The sequence below is a fragment of the Esox lucius genome, chromosome 19 (genome assembly GCF_011004845.1).
Source record: "Esox lucius isolate fEsoLuc1 chromosome 19, fEsoLuc1.pri, whole genome shotgun sequence".
NCBI lineage: Eukaryota > Metazoa > Chordata > Actinopteri > Esociformes > Esocidae > Esox > Esox lucius.
The window spans coordinates 230,253-249,631 of record NC_047587.1 but is presented as its reverse complement, the minus strand read 5'-3'; the positions used below and the strand labels follow the sequence as shown (position 1 = coordinate 249,631).

Sequence of the window (19,379 nt, the reverse complement as noted above, 5' to 3'; positions counted from 1 at the left end):
GCTGACAGTTACATCCAAGTTCTAGAACAACATATGCTCCCATCCAGACGTCATCTCTTTCAGGGAAGACCTTGCATTTTCCAACATGACAATGCCAGACCACATACTGCATCAATTACAATGTCATGGCTGCATAGAAGAAGGATCCGGGTACTGAAATGGCCAGCCTGCAGTCCAGATCTTTCACCCACATTTGGCGCATCATAAAGAGGAAGGTGCAACAAAGAAGACCTAAGACAGTTGAGCAACTAGAAGCCTGTATTAGACAAGAACATTCCTATTCATAAACTTGAGCAACTTGACTCCTCAGTCCCCAGACGTTTGCAGTCTGTTATAAAAAGAACAGGGGATGCCACACAGTGGTAAACATGGCCTTGTCCCAACTTTTTTGAGATGTGTTGATGCCATGAAATTTTAAATCAACTTATTTTTCCCTTAAAGTGATAAAGTTCCTCAGTTTAAACATTTGATGTAATCTGTTGTATTCTGAATAAAATATTGAAATTTGAAACTTCCACATCATTGCATTCTGTTTTTATTCACAATTGTACAGTGTCCCAACTTTTTTGGAATCGGGTTTGTAGTTGCCTTCACATTAGCAGACGTGTTCTGGAGAGTTGTAACCATACCCTCTACAGTACCAGAAGGCTGTCTCCTCTGCTTTACGTGCTTCCTACCCCATGATCTAACACAACTCTGCATTGCCTTGAACTGAATCTGAATATGCTAAACATTTCTGGTGATACAAGGTCATAACCTACAATACATTTGTGTCTCGCACCATCCTTTATAGTTAAGACATTGGTGTCACTTTGATGAAGTGGAGTAACGACATGAAGGTCCGACAGCTGGCTGCATTTTAGCAGGGTAATGTTAACGTAAGCAAGCTAGCTTCCCCTCAAGTATTTCAGCAGTAACCTTTCCTAAAATATTCAAACACAAATCTCACCATGTCAGCTCCATGTGTGCCGCTGCTTCAGGATTATATCTGATTTATATTGTAAAATGAGTAATGGAATCGAGGGTAAACTTCGGTTTCTGCATGGACTCGTTAAAGTTGTTGAGGTGTAACTGTGATAATTCCCGTGGAAACAAAGCTGATGAAGAAGGTTCCAGTTGGCAAATGATTGGAAAATGTATTCAGTGTTTGTATTTCTTAAACAGGGATGGAAATACAGTGATGAGGAAACCTGGTGTATTTTAATCGGTCCGTGTATGGAGTGGCCAATCGTTATTCTACCCTAAACAGGCAGACGAATCATTATTTTTTGACTGCTGGTTATCTGTTTTCGGTTAGGGTGACATTGATAGATTTCAGCCCGTGTAAACGTAGGCGGGGAAAGGGGAGGAGCGGTCGAACAGGTTGCGTTAATTTCATTTACATCAAGCGCGGTAATGTTATCTACTCTTCAGTAGCGCCATGCTGGCAACCTTAGAGATTCCGTAGCAACAAAAAGACTTCCGGTTTTCGGGGTTTGCCTTAAAAAAAAATCCGCAGTAAAACGCGATATTAATAATATTAAATTAATCTATTTTTCCGCTTTCCCTAGTGCATATTGTAAAAATGTATTGTAGTATACGTTCAAGAGAGTGGATAGAGTGTTTATATGCAAGGGGCACTGTGTATTTGCAATTGTTGCTGGCATTTTACTCCACCCATGCTATTGGCCACAATGTAACTCAATGGATATGAAATACATAATGTCCTATAGAGAAAAAAAGTATTATATACGCCGCAGTGAATGTATTGTAGGAAATACATATAAGCCAGCATGTTATTTTCTGGCCATCTAACAAAGGATATCCAACGTGGTTAGATATTTTTTTGTCTCTGAAATACACAAGGCCATGTATATTTAAGCTACTGAATTTGTATTTGATGGATAGTCAACTGCATTGCATTTATTCAGATATTCAGGACCTTGAATCATGTAAACATGCTCACATACACAGTAATTTCATGAAATCCTGAAAGGCTTTTACTTATTGGGCCTTTGGAATTACAATTCCAAGTTTTGGATGGAAGAGGAAATCTACTGTAAGACCATGATTTGGGCTGAAAAGGTTTTATCATAATGCCCCACATATGTTTAAGTAAACCGACTAGTCCTTTAGTTGTTGTCACATTGTTATTATTCATTAAGGCCACATAGGAGGTATTGAATGTAGAAATATATAGCCTACCTATTACATACAGGTGACAAATAAAAGGGAAAACTTAAGGAAATCAAGTGTTTATGTACTACAACCCCACCATAGAGGTGTACTGAATTATACAACCTACCATACAGGTGTACTGAATGATACAACATACCATACAGGTGTACTGAATGATACAACCTACCATACAGGTGTACTGAATTATACAACCTACCATACAGGTGTACTGAATGATACAACCTACCATACAGGTGTACTGAATGATACAACCTACCATACAGGTGTACTGAATTATACAACCTACCATACAGGTGTACTGAATTATACAACCTACCATACAGGTGTATTGAATTATACAACCTACCATACAGGTGTACTGAATGATACAACCTACCATACAGGTGTACTGAATTGTACAACCTACCATACAGGTGTACTGAATTATACAACCTACCATACAGGTGTACTGAATGATGCAACCTACCATACAGGTGTACTGAATGATACAACCTACCATACAGGTGTACTGAATGATACAACCTACCATACAGGTGTACTGAATTATACAACCTACCATACAGGTGTACTGAATGATACAACCTACCATACAGGTGTACTGAATTATACAACCTACCATACAGGTGTACTGAATTATACAACCTACCATACAGGTGTACTGAATTATACACATCTACCATACAGGTGTACTGAATTATACAACCTACCATACAGGTGTACTGAATTATACACATCTACCATACAGGTGTACTGAATTATACAACCCTACCATTTAATACACACCTAGCAATTAACATGCTTTGTGGAATATCTTTTGAAAAAATGGTTTTCCATCCCTCCAGTAGAGTTCCACAGACAGAAGATAACTGACTTGTTCGTCAAGTGAATGGACAGGAGAATCGTAGTAACCCCTCCTCTTTTACTGCCCAAGGGCTTTTTATCTAGCCTATATTACCCCAAAAATAATGCAAGGATGCGAACTTCGAAAATCCTCCAGAAATAGTTGCAAAATAAATGTAAACAGTTTTATTTTAGGTTTACAATAACACAGCTACTGAAGGTTGTAGCCAACAAAGTTTATTTCTATCCGGAACCAATCTTAATGCATAATTTGCTTTGACGAGATTTGAACACAGGACTTATTGGTTGCAGGTCTGTGTTGCTGACCACTACACTCTGTAAGAGTAGGCAGTCAGGCAGTCAGTCAGACAATCAGTAACAGACATTTGCTTTTCTTGGCCGGCTCCACGTACGCGGTCCTGCTAGGATGGAACTATTCAGCTGTGTGGACCATTCAGTTATACACATTACTAGCTGTGGGAATGTGTCTTGAGAGATCCTTTAGGTATTTCATTGTTTTTTCATATTGTTTCTAAGAGTCACTATGTTGTGTATTGTGCTTTGTCCCATATTTGCTTAAAAAAATATGAATAAACTTTTGCATTTCAGCTTTTGTGAGCTGGTCACTAAAGGAGAACGATAACAAGCATCATGGGGGGAGATGTAACATGTACATCTGGAACACTTCATTCATTAGTAGGATATCTTACATTATAATAGGTTCCGTTTCATTACATAAACTATGTAAATACATGTTGTAAATACATGTTTATGATATGTTCTGAATTTGCAAAATGGAAGACATGTTATGAATAAAAATAAATTATATATTAGGATTTTGCTGAAACTTGATACAATTTTGTCTTGATAATGAATTGTAATGGCAATTAATTGGATAATTAATTATTGAATAGACTTCCACCTACTTTCTTTCTGCAGCATGAATTTGTTTAGATTGACTCTGGATGTATGAGGGCCTGTTTGTGTTTGTGCGATATGCTTGAAGTTTATCTTGCTGGTACATGCACAGATAGAATTCTCTGCCATGATCCACTCTCAACTGACCGAACAAACCATTCTTTATACAGATATATACATCATTGTAGATAACAAGGTTGTTTTATTGGGCATTACTACAAAACCCATTATTTTCCTGCTGAATGTAATATGTAATACATCTGTTTCCCCAAAATATGTGCGTGCCTGACACACCTCTTGTCCAATCAAAAACCTGCTGCTCTTAGTACATCTGTCATAAATGTTCTGCCATAAACAAGTACACTTGTTGCAACAGTAGATGCAGTGATAGCATGTGTAGCGTCCCTTCCTAGTCGTTGGTAGTCCAAGCGGTGGATACCCCGAGCTCAGGGCCGGCTCTAGGCATAAGCGACATAGACGGTTGCTCAGGGCCCCTGACCAATAGGGGCCCCAGTCCGCAAGTGAGTCCCGGACCAAGAGTCCAGGACAAAATCAAATTTGGCTTAGGGTCCCCAAAAGGCTATGGCTGGCCCCACCCACGCTGAATAAAACTTAGATGAAGAATTCCATATTAAGTCTGTTGGACATTCTTCACTTCCATAAGTGAAGTCAATTCTTCCACTAGCTTCCAAATTATGCCTTCGTAGGCTAATCATTCAAGCCGTAGAAGCAAACCCTTAACTGAGTCAGATTCAGATGTGGGGGATGTTGTAGGCTACAATGACAAAACATAACTGACCAATGAAAGAGGCTATGTGATGGAACAGCCAACCAACCACCTCAGACTCCACCTCTGTCATAAGGTTTAGTCCGACGCCTCAGCCCATCTGAGCCGGAAATAAGAACATGATCCAGTTTTGCCTCTGATGGCAATAATCCAATTTTCATTTTTCAGACAATAAACCAAAAGTCTGAAATTTTAAAAAACATGTCCATAAACACATTCTATTGTTTTGACAGAAAATTTCTGAAAATTAGAATGACATTTTTTTCCTTATATTTAAGGGGTATTAATTCGATTAATAAACTGATAAGCACTACACAGACCTAACACTTCCTTGCCTTTCAAAATTGCAGTTCACCCTACAACATTACATTATATTCACTGTTATAAACTATCCACACCGACATCTAATGCATTATTTATACTTTGACGATAAAACAATATTTTTCCAATTTTTTCACAACACCCCTAATCACCAAGAAAGCCTCGTAACATCAAATTATTTGATCACATACCTCCTTTTATATTGTTGTAAAATAGGCTACCTGAACCTTGGAAAATGTTGAATTTAGGAGTTCCAACAAGACATAAAAAGAGAGATGAAAGCTCAAATAAGTCTACAACCAACTGCAAAGCATAGAAAATGGTAGTCATATGATATTATTATTGTCACAATATTTTATAATTAATTTAGAGTCGGAATTGCTCATGTCGCAACAATCCGAGATTGTGGCCGCCATGCTTCATCTGACTCAGGATCTGAAGGTCAATTACAGAATTGTATAAAAGTCGGTTAGATTTGAGTTAATAATCCAGTTTAACTTAAATACATTTTAAATAAATTATTGATCCATCTGTATTTTATTTTAGAGACTAGGGGGAACACTGCTGTTTAAATATGTGTGTCTTATAGACGAATAGTTTTTGATTGGTTTCCATGGTAAATAAATGTTTTATACATTTTTGGAAGTCCAATTGAATGTGTGTTGGGTATATACCATTTAAAAACTATTTGTTGTTCCACTTCCTGTTGTGAAAGGCACCAGAGTTCTCCCTCTGTCACACACACCACAACGTAATCTGAATTTGGGAATGCACAGTATATATTTGAAAACTATTTCTAAGACCCAAGCATTGTAATCCAAAATCTTTCGGTCGGGCACCACTTTCCATCATGTTGGAAGTTCCCATAGGAGTCTAGTTTGATATATCATTGCCTGTTTACAGTATATTGCTGTACAAAGTGTATCAGGATGTGTGTAATGGTCAAAATCGGTTAAATTAAAAACACCTTAATCTACATGAGCCATTTAAAACAATTTATTTCCTTTTTTCATTCTTCCCTTTTCATTCTCTGTGTACTTATATCTAGAACCATAAGCCTAACCATAACCCCTAATCCTTAACTCCTAACAATAACCCCTAACCCTTAACCCCTAACCATATCCCTTAACCCCTAACCCTAAACCCTCTCCTTTGACCCCTAACCTTATCCCTTAACCCCTAACCCTAAACCCTTACCTTTAACCCCTAAACCTAAACCCTTAACCCCTAACCATCACCCCTAACCCTTAACCCCTAACCCTAAATGTGTGCCCAAGACGGATCCAATGAGTTCTCACTCATTGCGATCAGATATTGTAATGAGGACGCGCGCCACCCCTCCCGACGAGGTGTTCGGCATTCTAGCCACGCCGCTCCTCCTCCTACGGCACTGTCGTGTCTTGTTATTGCACGCACCTGGTGTCCATTCCCTCATTAGGATGCATATATCAGTTCCTGTGGTTCCGGGTGTCTTTGTGTAGTATTGTTCCTTGTTCAGTGTTGTTCTGGATTTTCTGTGCGCAGTTGTTATGCGCTTGTGCGCTATTTGAGTACTACATGCCTTTTTTGAAACAAGAACGCAATACATATACTTTGACTGCCTACCTGCATTTGACTCCTTTTTTACACACACGCCACAAGGACTACCTGTTACAGATATACTGCTGCTAGTTTTACAGTGTAATGTATATTATCGCTGTTATTTTTATTTTTTTCATATATATTTCACTTTACATCAATCAATCAAATTTCTTTATAAAGTCCTTATTAAATCAGTGGTTGTCACAAAGTGCTTTTACCAGAAGGACAACTAACGCTACCCCCAGACACAAAAATATATATTACGTAGATGTCTGTCACGGCTGTGGTGGGAGAAGGACTCAGGCGCAGACTCGAGATTACAAGGATAATCCAGTTTTAATGAAACAAAAAAGGACTCCAACAAAACAAAAAGCAGCAACCAGTGACATGGGCTTAACTGAAAACAGGCAAACCAAAATGAACCACGTTGGCATGGCCAACACAAAGAACTTAAATAGGGTCCCCAATTGGAGGCAATGATCAACACCTGCCTCCAATTGGGGAGACCAAAGAGGATTAGAGGTGGCTAGATGCCACCTCCTGTCCTGTCCTGGCTATGCCCCGAGCCCAGCGCAGAGATGGCTATGGGCACAGCCAATGTCGGTTGCCAATAATTTTTATTTGTGCAGGATGACGCTGTGTTATTTGGTACATTTGATAAATAAACTTGAAACTACTTTCCAAGTAGCCCTGTTTCCCCACTGTCTCTATCAAATAAGGCATAACAATGTCTTAATTTTCTTAAAATGTTAGTTAACCAAGTAGGAACCAATTCTGTATTCTTAAACGGTGTCAAACTGTGAAAATTCTCTACAGCAATATCCTGGGACAAATTAAGATTTACTAGCTTGCTCTGGGGACACAAACACATTCACCCCTTGATAGAAGCATCAACAAAGGGACTTTGATCTTCTTGTGAAAGCAGCACACTGCAGGAAACAGAATGTGTTGTGTTCAGTGTGTTTTGTGTGTGTGAGTGTGTAGACTAATTGTTAGCCTGCCGATGGACTGGCACTTCCTTCAATTGTGCCTTTGATGGGGCAGGGTGTGGCACTACTGTACCTCCCCATGACTCCTCTTGACTCCCCCATCTCCCCTTGACTCCACCATCTCCTGCTGACTCCAATATGTCCTCCTGACTCCTGTATCTCACGCTGATTCCCCCATCTCCTCCTGACTCCTTTATCTCCTCCTGACTCCTGTATCTCCCCCTGACTCTTCCTCTCCCCCTGACTCCCCCCTCTCCCCCTGGTCTCTCCCATTAGTTATGTTATTGTGTTCTGACCAGGTTCTGACCGGGTGGTGTCTGATGATGGGATGTGTGAGGTTATTGCGTGTGCTCTAGGTTTTCTTACAGAGAGTTTGTGTTGGCAGAGATGTGCGGGATGTTTGGTTTAACATCAGATTGTGTGTGAGAGTGTGTAGACTAATCAGGCCACAGTGTGATGGATTGGCATTTCCTTCAATTGTGCCTTTGAGTGTGGGGGGGTCACTGTGCCCACTGGTTAGAGGCATAACACACACACAACACACACACACACCATATCAGCTTATCCCCAATCAGTAGGCTTGTTCCACTATATAAGAGTTCTCTGAGTGTTTTTGAGAAACATTAACTGACTCAGAACCTGGTAGATGACTCCAGTTCATGCTATGGACAAATATTACACCTGTAGTTCTATTTAACCTGTAACCTGTGTGGCTGGAATAACCCGACACTGGGCTAGACCACTGCTGGACTAACCGATACTGGTCTAGACCACGGCTGGACTAACTGACACTGGGCTAGACCACTACTGGACTAACCCGACACTGGGCTAGACCACTGCTGGACTAACCCGACACTGGGATAAACCACTGCTGGACTAACCCATCGCTGGACTTACCTGCTGAAGGATATGGAGGTATCTGCCTGTCTGCCTGAATGATTGAAACTTATCAGCCAGCACTCTATCTGTCTTAATATAAACTGACATAAACTTAACCTAAGGCTTGTTTACATTACAAGAGAGTAAAACAATCGATAGAGTTAGACAGGATTGTGCCTGACAATCGCGGGAAAATTGTCAAATGTTTCAACTTTTATTATATTTATTCTTGATCTTTTGTGTCTGTGCTTTTTATTATTGGAAGGCAGACACTCACCAATGATGTGTTTCAGGTGGTGTGTAGGTGGAGGGGATGGAGAGAGTTCTGTGTTTTGTTGCACCTGACTGGTAAGTTGAGAAATGGCAACATTTGCTCCCAAAATCCAAATAAAAATATTGTCATTTAGAGTATTTATTTGTGGAAAATAGCAACGGGTAAAAATAACTAAAAAAGGATGTATTGTTTTCAGACCTCAAATAATGCAAAGAAAACTAATTCATATTCATTTTTCAACAAAAAAATACCAAAATTTTAACTTAGGAAGAGTTCAGAAATCAATATTTGGAGGAATAACCCAGATTTCTTATCACAGCGTGCATCTGTCACATTGCTGTTTAGTGACTTTATGCCACTCCTGGCACAAAAAATTCAAGTAGCTCGGCTTTGTTAGATGGCTTGTGACCATCCATCTTCCTCTTGATCACATTCCAGAGATTTTCAATGGGGTTCAGGTCTGGAGATTGGGCTGGCCATAACAGGGTCTTGATCTGGTGGTCCTCTATACAAACCTTGATTGACCTGGCTGTGTGGCATGGAGCATTGTCTTGCTGGAAAAAACAATTGTTAGAGTTGGAGAACAATGTAAGAGCAGAAGAAAGCAGGTGCTCTTCCAGGATAACCTTGTACTTGGCTTGATTAATGTGTCCTTCACAAAGACAAATCTGCCTGATTCCAGCCTTGCAGAAGCATCCCCAGATCATCACCGATCCTCCACCAAATTTCACAGTGTGTGTGAGAGACTTTGGCTTGTAGGCCTCTCCAGGTCTCCATCTAACCATTAGACAACCAGATGTTGGGCAAAGCTGAAAATTTGACTCGTCAGAGAAGATGACCTTACTCCATTCCTCTACGGTCCAATCCTTATGGTCTTTTGCAAACTTCAGCCTGGCTCTTCTTTGCTTCTCATTGATGAAGGGCTTTTTTCTAGCTTTGCACAACTTCAGCCCTGCCCCTAGGAGCCTGTTTTTGAACCGCCCTCGCCGTGCACTTCACACCGCTGCACCCCGTCACTTGATGTCATCCTTTGGTTTTTGAGTGACATTTCAATGAGTTGACGGTCATCTCGGTCAGTGGACAGTCGTTTTCACCCTCTGCCAGTCTGTAGCTTTGTTGTCCCCAATGTCTGTTGCTTGACCTTGTTCTTATGAACCGGAAATTTGGACATTTTCAGGATGGAAGCAACCTGACGCTCATTGTATCCCTCTGCCAGTAAAGCCGGAATTGAACCCTCCTTTTCCTCACTCAAAGCTTTTCTTTTCAACTCTTTTGTGATGAATAGTTATTTATTTCTTCATATTACCTATGAGGTACTACTTGCACTGTTTTTGCCATCCAGCTGGTCCTATTGCAAGAGGATAGTCATGACCACAGCAGTGGTTTTTGACGGACCACGTAATCGGAGCTGGCTAAGAAGAGCGAATGTCTCTCACTGAGTGAGTGACAGACTGACTGACTGACTGACTGACTACCTGTTGTTAAATAGCATAGTGGTTAGGGAAGCAGACCTGTAAACTATAGGTCCTGTGTTCGAATCTCCTCACAGGCAAAGTGAAGTATGAATTGTTAGGTATAGAGAAAAATAGTCAAAAATCTTCAATATCTACATTATAGTAAGCCTGAAATAATACAGTTTCAGGTTGTATAGCGACGGTTTCTGGTACATTTTCGAAGTACGTGTCCGTGCATGCGTTTTGGGTCAGGGTAGACAAACACATTTGCTGGCTACAACATACAGTAGTTACGTTATATTAAGCCTTTACTAAAACTGAATACGGTTATACTGCAACTGTTTCTGGCATGGAAAAGTTCATCTTCAGTCTCGCTAGCAATTGCTCAATTCCTATGATTATTCCTAGGAAGTTAGTAGATACTAGTAAACCTATTACTGGCTAAAAAGCTGTTAAAACGGCCAGTGGCAAAAGCAATACAGTTCACAGACGCTGTGGTGGAGGTGAACATAATAAAAAACGTTAGTGAGTGTAACACAATCCTCAGTGGAGTCTAGCGACTGCTGAAATGTGTAATGCCGTGTCATAGTTAAAGACAGTGCCTCTCATGTGAATAACCTAAGTTCAAATCTATTGAGAGCAATTACATTTATTCATTATTTCTGGTAGATTCCATGATTCTCTTGTCTTGATTACTTGATGATAAAGTTAGTTATCATCGCCTTTATTGATAGTTATTGTATAAATGCCATTCATGAATGAAAGAAAACAGTACATTGTTTTGAAATGAAAGACGAAAATAAGTTCTTATGCCATGAAATGATATAGCTTTGCCAGACTCGCTAGAAACTGCTCAATTCGTATGACTATTCCAGTAAGTTAGTAGATACCAGTAAAGCTTATTACTGGCTAATATGCTGTTAAAACAGCGCCATACCTAGACAATATTTGTGATGGAGGTAAACTTAATAAGAAACGTTAGTCAGTTTAACTGTTTCAATGTCATTCACGAATGGCCAATTAACTATTAAAACAGCCAGTAGCAAAAGAGGATTTGTTCAGGATAGAGACAAGAGACTATATGGTGTTGGTTAATGACACTGCCTTTCACCTGGGTTTGATTCTTGAGATGGCAACACTTTCTATTGCGGTCTGGCTGAACTAGGCTTGCCTGATTTCTTGTTTCCAGAGCTATATATATATATATATATATACAATGGGGAGAACAAGGTTTTCCTACTTACAAAGTAGAGGTCTGTAATTTTTATCATAGGTACACTTCAACTGTGAGAGAAGGAATCTAAAACAAAAATCCAGAAAATCACATGGCATGATTTTTAAATAATTAGTTTGCAAAACTACCATACCATACCATCTTCTTCCGCTTATCCGGGGCCGGGTCGCGGGGGCAGCAGTCTAAGCAGGGATGTCCAGACTTCCCTCTCCCCAGACACTTCCTCCAGCTCTTCCGGGGGGACACCGAGGCGTTCCCAGGCCAGCCGGGAGACATAGTCCCTCCAGCGTGTCCTAGGTCTTCCCCGGGGTCTCCTCCCGGTGGGACGGGACCGGAACACCTTCCCAGGAAGGCGTTCCGGAGGCATCCGAAACAGATGCCCAAGCCACCTCAGCTGACCCCTCTCGATGTGGAGGAGCAGCGGCTCTACTCTGAGCTCCTCCCGGGTGACCGAGCTTCTCACCCTATCTCTAAGGGATCGCCCGGCCACCCTGCGGAGAAAGCTCATTTCGGCCGCCTGTATCCGGGATCTTGTCCTTTCGGTCATGACCCAAAGCTCATGACCATAGGTGAGAGTAGGAATGTAGATTGACTGGTAAATCGAGAGCTTCGCCTTGCGGCTCAGCTCTTTCTTCACCACGACAGACCGATACATCAACCGCATTACTGCAGAAGCTGCACCGATCCGTCTGTCAATCTCCCGTTCCTTCCTTCCCTCACTCGTGAACAGGACCCTTAAGGATACTTAAACTCCAGGATACTTAAACTCCTCCACTTGAGGCAGGCACTCTCCACCAACCTGAAGTGGGCAAGCCACCCTTTTCCGACTGAGGACCATGGCCTCGGATTTGGAGGTACTGATTTTCATCCCCACCGCTTCACACTCGGCTGCAAACCGTCCAAGTGCATGCTGAAGGTCCTGGCTTGAAGGGGCCAACACGACAACATCATCCGCAAAGAGCAGAGACGAAATCGTGTGGTCCCCAAACCTGACACCCTCCGGCCCCTGGCTGCGCCTAGAAATTCTGTCCATAAAAATTACGAACAGAACCGGTGACAAAGGGCAGCCCTGCCGGAGTCCAACATGCACAGGGAACAAGTCTGACTTACTGCCGGCAATGCGGACCAAGCTCCTGCTTCGGTCGTACAGGGACCTGACAGCCCTTAGCAAGGGACCCAGGACCCCATATTCCCGAAGCACCCTCCACAGGATGCCGCAAGGGACACAGTCGAATGCCTTCTCCAAATCCACAAAACACATGTGGATTGGTTGGGCAAACTCCCATGAACCCTCCATCACCCTGTAGAGGGTATAGAGCTGGTCCAGTGTTCCACAGCCTGGACGAAAACCACACTGTTCCTCCTGAATCCGAGGTTCTACTATCGGCCGTATTCTCCTCTCCAGAACCCTGGCATAGACTTTCCCGGGGAGGCTGAGAAGTGTGATCCCCCTATAGTTGGAACACACCCTCCGGTCCCCCTTCTTAAAAAGAGGGACCACCACCCCGGTCTGCCATCCCAGAGGCACTGTCCCCGACTGCCACGCGATGTTGCACAGGCGTGTCAACCAAGACAGCCCCACAACATCCAGAGACTTGAGGTACTCAGGGCGGATCTCATCCACCCCCGGTGCCTTGCCACCGAGGAGTTTCTTAACCACCTCTGTGACTTCAGCCCGGGTGATGGACGAGTCCACCTCTGAGCCCTCCTCCTCTGCTTCCTCAATGGAAGATGTGACGGCGGGATTGAGGAGATCCTCGAAGTACTCCTTCCACCGCCCGACGACATCCCCAGTTGAGGTCAACAGCTGCCCACCTCTACTGTAAACAGCGTTGGTAGGGCACTGTTTCCCTCTCCTGAGGCGCCGGATGGTTTGCCAGAATCTCTTCGAGGCCAGCCGATAGTCCTTTTCCATGGCCTCACCGAACTCCTCCCAGGCCCGAGTTTTTGCCTCCACAACCACCCGGGCTGCAGTCCGCTTGACCTGTCGGTACCCGTCAGCTGCCTCAGGAGTCCCACAAGCCAACCAGGCCTGATAGGACTCCTTCTTCAGCTTGACGGCATCCCTTACTTCCGGTGTCCACCACCGGGTTCGGGGATTGCCGCCTCGACAGGCACCGGAGACCTTACGGCCACAGCTCCGAGCGGCCGCTTCGACAATGGCGGTGGAGAACATGGTCCACTCGGACTCAATATCTCCAGCCTCCCTCGGGATCCAGTCGAAGCTCTTCCGGAGGTGGGAGTTAAAGATCTCTCTGACAGGAGACTCTGCCAGACGTTCCCAGCAGACCCTTACAGTACGCTTGGGCCTGCCGAGTCTGTCCAGCTTCCTCCCCCGCCATCGGATCCAACTCACAACCAGGTGGTGATCAGTTGACAGCTCCGCCCCTCTCTTCACCCGAGTGTCCAAGACATACGGCCGCAAGTCAGATGAAACGACAACAAAGTCGATCATAGACCTGCGGCCTAGGGTGTCCTGGTGCCACGTGCACTGATGGACATCCTTATGCTTGAACATGGTGTTAGTTATGGACAAACTGTGACTAGCACAGAAGTCCAAGAACTGAACACCGCTCAGGTTCAGATCAGGGGGGCCGTTCCTCCCAATCACGCCCCTCCAGGTGTCACTGTCGTTGCCCACGGGGGCGTTGAAGTCCCCAAGTAGAACGATGGAGTCCCCAGTCGGAGCACTTTCCAGCACCCCTCCCAGAGACTCCAAGAAGGTCGGGTACTCTGCACTGCAGTTCGGCCCGTAGGCACAAACAACAGTGAGAGACCTATCCCCGACCCGTAGGCGCAGGGAAACGACCCTCTCGTTCACCGGGGTAAACTCCAACACATGGCGGCAGAGCTGGGGAGCTATAAGCAAACCCACACCAGCCCGCCGCCTCTCACCATGGGCAACTCCAGAGTGGTGAAGAGTCCATCCTCTCTCAAGGAGTGTGGTTCCGGAGCCCAAGCCGTGCGTAGAGGTGATCCCGACTACCTCTAGTCGGAACCTCTCAACCTCACGCACGATCACCTTCCCCGCCAGCGAGGTGACGTTCCACGTCCCTAGAGCTAGTTTCCGTGTCCAGAGCAGCTGCTCCTCCACATCGAGAGGGGTCAGCTGAGGTGGCTTGGGCATCTGTTTCGGATGCCTCTGGAACACCTTCCTGGGAAGATGTTCCGGTCCCGTCCCACCGGGAGGAGACCCCGGGGAAGACCTAGGACACGCTGGAGGGACTATGTCTCCCGGCTGGCCTGGGAACGCCTCGGTGTCCCCCCGGAAGAGCTGGAGGAAGTGTCTGGGGAGAGGGAAGTCTGGGCATCTCTGCTTAGACTGCTGCCCCCGCGACCCGGCCCCGGATGAAGCGGAAGAAGATGAATGAATGAATGAATAGTTTGCATTTTATTGCATGACATAAGTATTTGATCACCTACCAACCAGTAAGAATTCTAGCTCTCACAGACCTGTTAGTTTTTCTTTAAGAAGCCCTCCTGTTCTCCACTCATTACCTGTATTAACTGCACCTGTTTGAACTCGTTACCTGTATAAATGACACCTGTCCACACACTCAATCAAACAGACTCCAACCTCTCCACAATGGCCAAGACCAGAGAGATGTTTAAGGACATCAGGGATAAAATTGTAGACCTGCACAAGGCTGGGATGGGCTACAGGACAATAGGCAAGCAGCTTGGTGAGAAGACAACGACTGTTGGCGCAATTATTAGAAAATGGAAGAAGTTCAAGATGAGGGTCAATCTCCCTCGGTCTGGGCCTTCATGCAAGATCTCACCTCGTGGGGCTTCAATGATCATGAGGAAGGTGAGGGATCAGCCCAGAACTACATGGCAGTACCTGGTCAATGACCTGAAGAGAGCTGGGACCACAGTTTCAAAGAAAACCATTAGTAACACACTATGCCGTCATGGATTAAAATCCTGCAGCGCACGCAAGGTCCCCCTGCTCAAGCCAGCGCATGTCCAGGCCCGTCTGAAGTTTGCCAATGACCATCTGGATGATCCAGAGGAGGAATGGGAGAAGGTCATGTGGTCTGATGAGACAAAAATAGAGCTTTTTGGTTAAACTCCACTTGCCGTGATTGGAGGAAGAAGGATGAGTACACTCCTAAGAACACCATCTCAACCGTGAAGGTGGAAACATCATTCTTTGGGGATGCTTTTCTGCAAAGTGGACAGGATGACTGCACCATATTGAGGGGAGGATGGATGGGACCATGTATCACGAGATCTTGGCCAACAACCTCCTTCTCTCAGTAAGAGCATTGAAGATGGGTTGTGTCTGGGTCTTCCAGCATGACAACGACCTGAAACACACAGCCAGAGCAACTAAGGAGTGGCTCCGTAAGAAGCATCTCAAGGTCCTGCAGTGGCCTAGCCAATCTCCAGACATGAACCCAATAGAAAACATTTGGAGGGAGCTGAAAATCCGTATTGCCCAGCGACAGCCCTGAAACCTGAAGGATCTGGAGAAGGTCTGTATGGAGGAGTGGGCCAAAATCCCTGCTGCAGTGTTTGCAAACCTGGTCAAGAACTACAGCAAACGTATGATCTCTGTAATTGCAAACAAAGGTTTCTGTACCAAATATTAAGTTTAGCTTTTCTGATGTATCAAATACTTATGTCATGCAATAAAATGCTAATCAATTACTTAAATCATTACAATGTGATTTTCTGGATTTTTGTTTTAGATTCCGTCACTCACAGTTGAAGTGTACCTATGATAACAGTTACAGACTTCTACATGCTGTGTGTGTGTGTGCGTGTGTGTTTCTTTTTGTGTTCATGTGTGTGTGTGTCTTTATCTAATTTGTGTTTGTATGTATCTGTGTGTGTGTGTGTGTGTAGTGTTTGCGGTGGGGCTGTCAGATCGATGTAGTCTGTTTGGCCGTCATCATGTCCACACGTTTGATGGCATTCTCTATCAGTTCCCTGGAGACTGTAGCTACCTGCTGGCTGGAGACTGTGATCAAAGAGCCTTCACTCTATTGGGTAAAACATAGACACATAACACGCACACACACCTGCACTGATGCACAGACACAAACACACAGATGCACAGACACACACACACACACATATGCACAGACACACAGATGTACACATATACACCTGCACAGATACACAGACACACAGATGTACACACACACACACACACACCTTCACAGACTCACACACTTGTACAGACACACACACACACACATGCACAGACACACACAGACACACATACACACCTTCACAGACTCACACACACTTGTACAGACACACACACACACACACATGCACAGACACACACAGACACACATACACACCTGCACAGACACACACCTGCATAGACACACACACAACAATAACTAGGCCACATCTGACAATGTGGTTCAAATCAGCAGTGTTGGTCTACAATTCTACATAAGGTTCCTGATAATGGACTGTAGACCAGAGAAAAAACATATCATTTATAGAAAGTGTAGAGGGCCCAGAACTAAGCCCTTGCAAGCTATATCATTTAGAACCCTTTTTTTGTGTGTGTTTTAATGTGTTTGTGTGTGTGGGTATGTCCAGGTGATTTTGTCCGAGGGCAGAGGAGTGGCGTGACTCTGTTTCTTGGGGAGGTATTTGAGCTGCATCTCTCAGTGAATGGACACCTGTCACAGGGACAGAAAAGGTAGGAGTATATGTGCATATATGTTTAAGTACGTCCTCAACAGAGCTTGAGTATCTACATGCCCAGTGCTTTTAGAGGCCATTCTCACACAGCACTTTGTGGAACAGTTAGGACAGAGCTGAAAGGGACAGCACCTCTAACTACTCACACTTCAAAACAGAATGTGTGCGTAGGTTTTCCCTCTCCTATTTGTATCATAATGTATGTGGTGTGTGTGTGTGTTAGTTGTCCTTGTCCCATTTGTCTCATGATGTGTGTGTTTGTGTGGGTGGCCCCCCCTATTTGTATCATAATGTGTGTGTGTGTGTGTGTGTGTGTGTGTAGGTTGTCCCTGCCCTACGCTTTCCAGGGTGTGTTTGTCGGGTCTGAACTAGGCTTCTATAAGATGTGGAGTGAAGAATTTGGCTTCTCCGTAACCATCGACAATCAAGCTAATGTTGCCCTGACGATGGCAAAACACCATAGCAACCACACCTGTGGACTGTGTGGCAACTTCAATGGTGAACCTGATGATGACTACACTGCACAGGAGGGTATGTTTTCAAACTGACTGTTGTTAAAAATGGAAGACTATTTGTGAAATTCTGACTAAGAAATTGAACCTCGGGATGTTTTTCTGGATATGTATGCATTGCTTCTGTTGTTTGTTTGTGCGCATTTCCTCTGTTGTGTGTTTGTGGGTGTGTTCACATTGCCTCTGTTATGTGTTTGTGGGTGTGTTCACATTGCCTCTGTTGTGTGTTTGTGGGTGTGTTCACATTTCCTCTGTTGTGTGTTTGTGGGTGTGTTCACATTGCCTCTGTTATGTGTTTGTGGGTGTGTTCACATTGCCTCTGTTGTGTGTTTGTGGGTGTGTTCACATTGCCTCTGTTGTGTGTTTGTGGGTGTGTTCACATTTCCTCTGTTGTGTGTTTGTGGTGATATTTGCATTGCCTCTGTTGTGTGTTTGTGGGAGAGTTAGTATAACCTCTGGGGAAAGATGTATATGGTTAGGAATGCATACAGAAGGGTTCACATGTGGGTTTAGGTTAGGTTTAGGTATTATTAAGGTTATGGTTATGTAATCTATATAAATGGAAAGGGTTAGGGTTAGGGTTAATAATACTATAAACAACAACATGGTTTGATCTCACCACTTGGATACAATGAATGCCTTTAGCCTTTATATGAGCTTATATTTTCATAAGACTACATAAAATGTGAGTAAAGCCAAATACCAAGATTTTCTTTAAATGGAACTTGTTCAATTTGAGATCTGGCCATGTTAATAATTTCCAAATTACTTACATCTGAGTTATGAGACTAGAGAATATCGTGTATATGTTAGATGTTGAATTAAACTGTGATTCAAGATCTGTAAAGCTCAGTGTTTATGTAAAAGACTGACTTAACTTTTGTGATATAATTGAATTATTCAGTTGCTTAAATGACTGCCCATTAGGATCTGAGTTTGTTTTTCTAATCTTGACTGATGCAACGTATTTATGTGTGACCTCAGAAAGATCAGACGTGACACATTGGTTGATCAACTCTTCACCCTCTTTTCTTAAAATATATGTCCTACTGTCAGATTCCATTGTTCCACAAGCCTATTAAAATGTCCCAGGACTGTCAAACCATCATCCCCTATCCCTGACCACAACACCCTATCAAACCATCATCCCCTATCCCTGACCACAACACCCTATCAAACCATCATCCACTATCCCTGACCACAACACCCTATCAAACCATCATCCACTATCCCTGACCACAACACCCTATCAAAACATCATCCACTATCCCTGACCACAACACCCTATCAAACCATCATCCCCTAACCCTGACCACAACACCCTATCAAACCATCATCCACTATCCCTGACCACAACACCCTATCAAAACATCATCCACTATCCCTGACCACAACACCCTATCAAACCATCATCCCCTATCCCTGACCACAACACCCTATTAAACCATCATCCTCTATCCCTGACCACAACACTGTACAGTATCAAACCATCAAATGCCTTTCCTACACCTTATCAAACCATCATCCATCATCCCTACAGCCTATCAATCGTTCATCCATCATCCCTACACCCTATCGAACCATCATCCATAATCCCTGCCCTCAATCAAGACGTCTACTTCAATGTAACAGTGCTCTACGTTGCCCTTAGTGGAACGTTTCAAAATGTTATTTAGATGTGGTAACCAATGTCTGATATTATCTGCTGAGAAAAGACGTGTGTGTATGTGTGTTTATGT

The 19,379-nt window shown here is 43.7% G+C and overlaps 2 protein-coding genes across 3 annotated transcripts in view; one reads left to right on the top strand and one right to left on the bottom strand.

Moving 5' to 3' along the window:
• The window catches only part of ice2 (interactor of little elongator complex ELL subunit 2), a 38,293-nt gene extending 37,096 nt beyond the window's left edge, over nucleotides 1-1,197 (bottom strand). Inside the window, exon 1 of the mRNA XM_029115164.2 lies at nucleotides 950-1,197. Coding sequence (XP_028970997.2) covers nucleotides 950-963 — 14 coding nt within the window. The 5' untranslated portion in view covers nucleotides 964-1,197. The remainder of the gene's footprint in view (nucleotides 1-949) is intronic.
• A 7,040-nt stretch (nucleotides 1,198-8,237) lies between these two features.
• vwf (von Willebrand factor) overlaps nucleotides 8,238-19,379 on the top strand; it is a 99,851-nt gene continuing 88,709 nt past the window's right edge. For both annotated transcript variants that reach the window (XM_034288295.1, XM_034288294.1), the window contains exons 1-5: nucleotides 8,238-8,529; nucleotides 8,787-8,841; nucleotides 16,310-16,453; nucleotides 17,024-17,126; nucleotides 17,451-17,659. In XM_034288295.1, coding sequence (XP_034144186.1) covers nucleotides 8,524-8,529; nucleotides 8,787-8,841; nucleotides 16,310-16,453; nucleotides 17,024-17,126; nucleotides 17,451-17,659 — 517 coding nt within the window. In that variant the 5' untranslated portion in view covers nucleotides 8,238-8,523. The remainder of the gene's footprint in view (nucleotides 8,530-8,786; nucleotides 8,842-16,309; nucleotides 16,454-17,023; nucleotides 17,127-17,450; nucleotides 17,660-19,379) is intronic.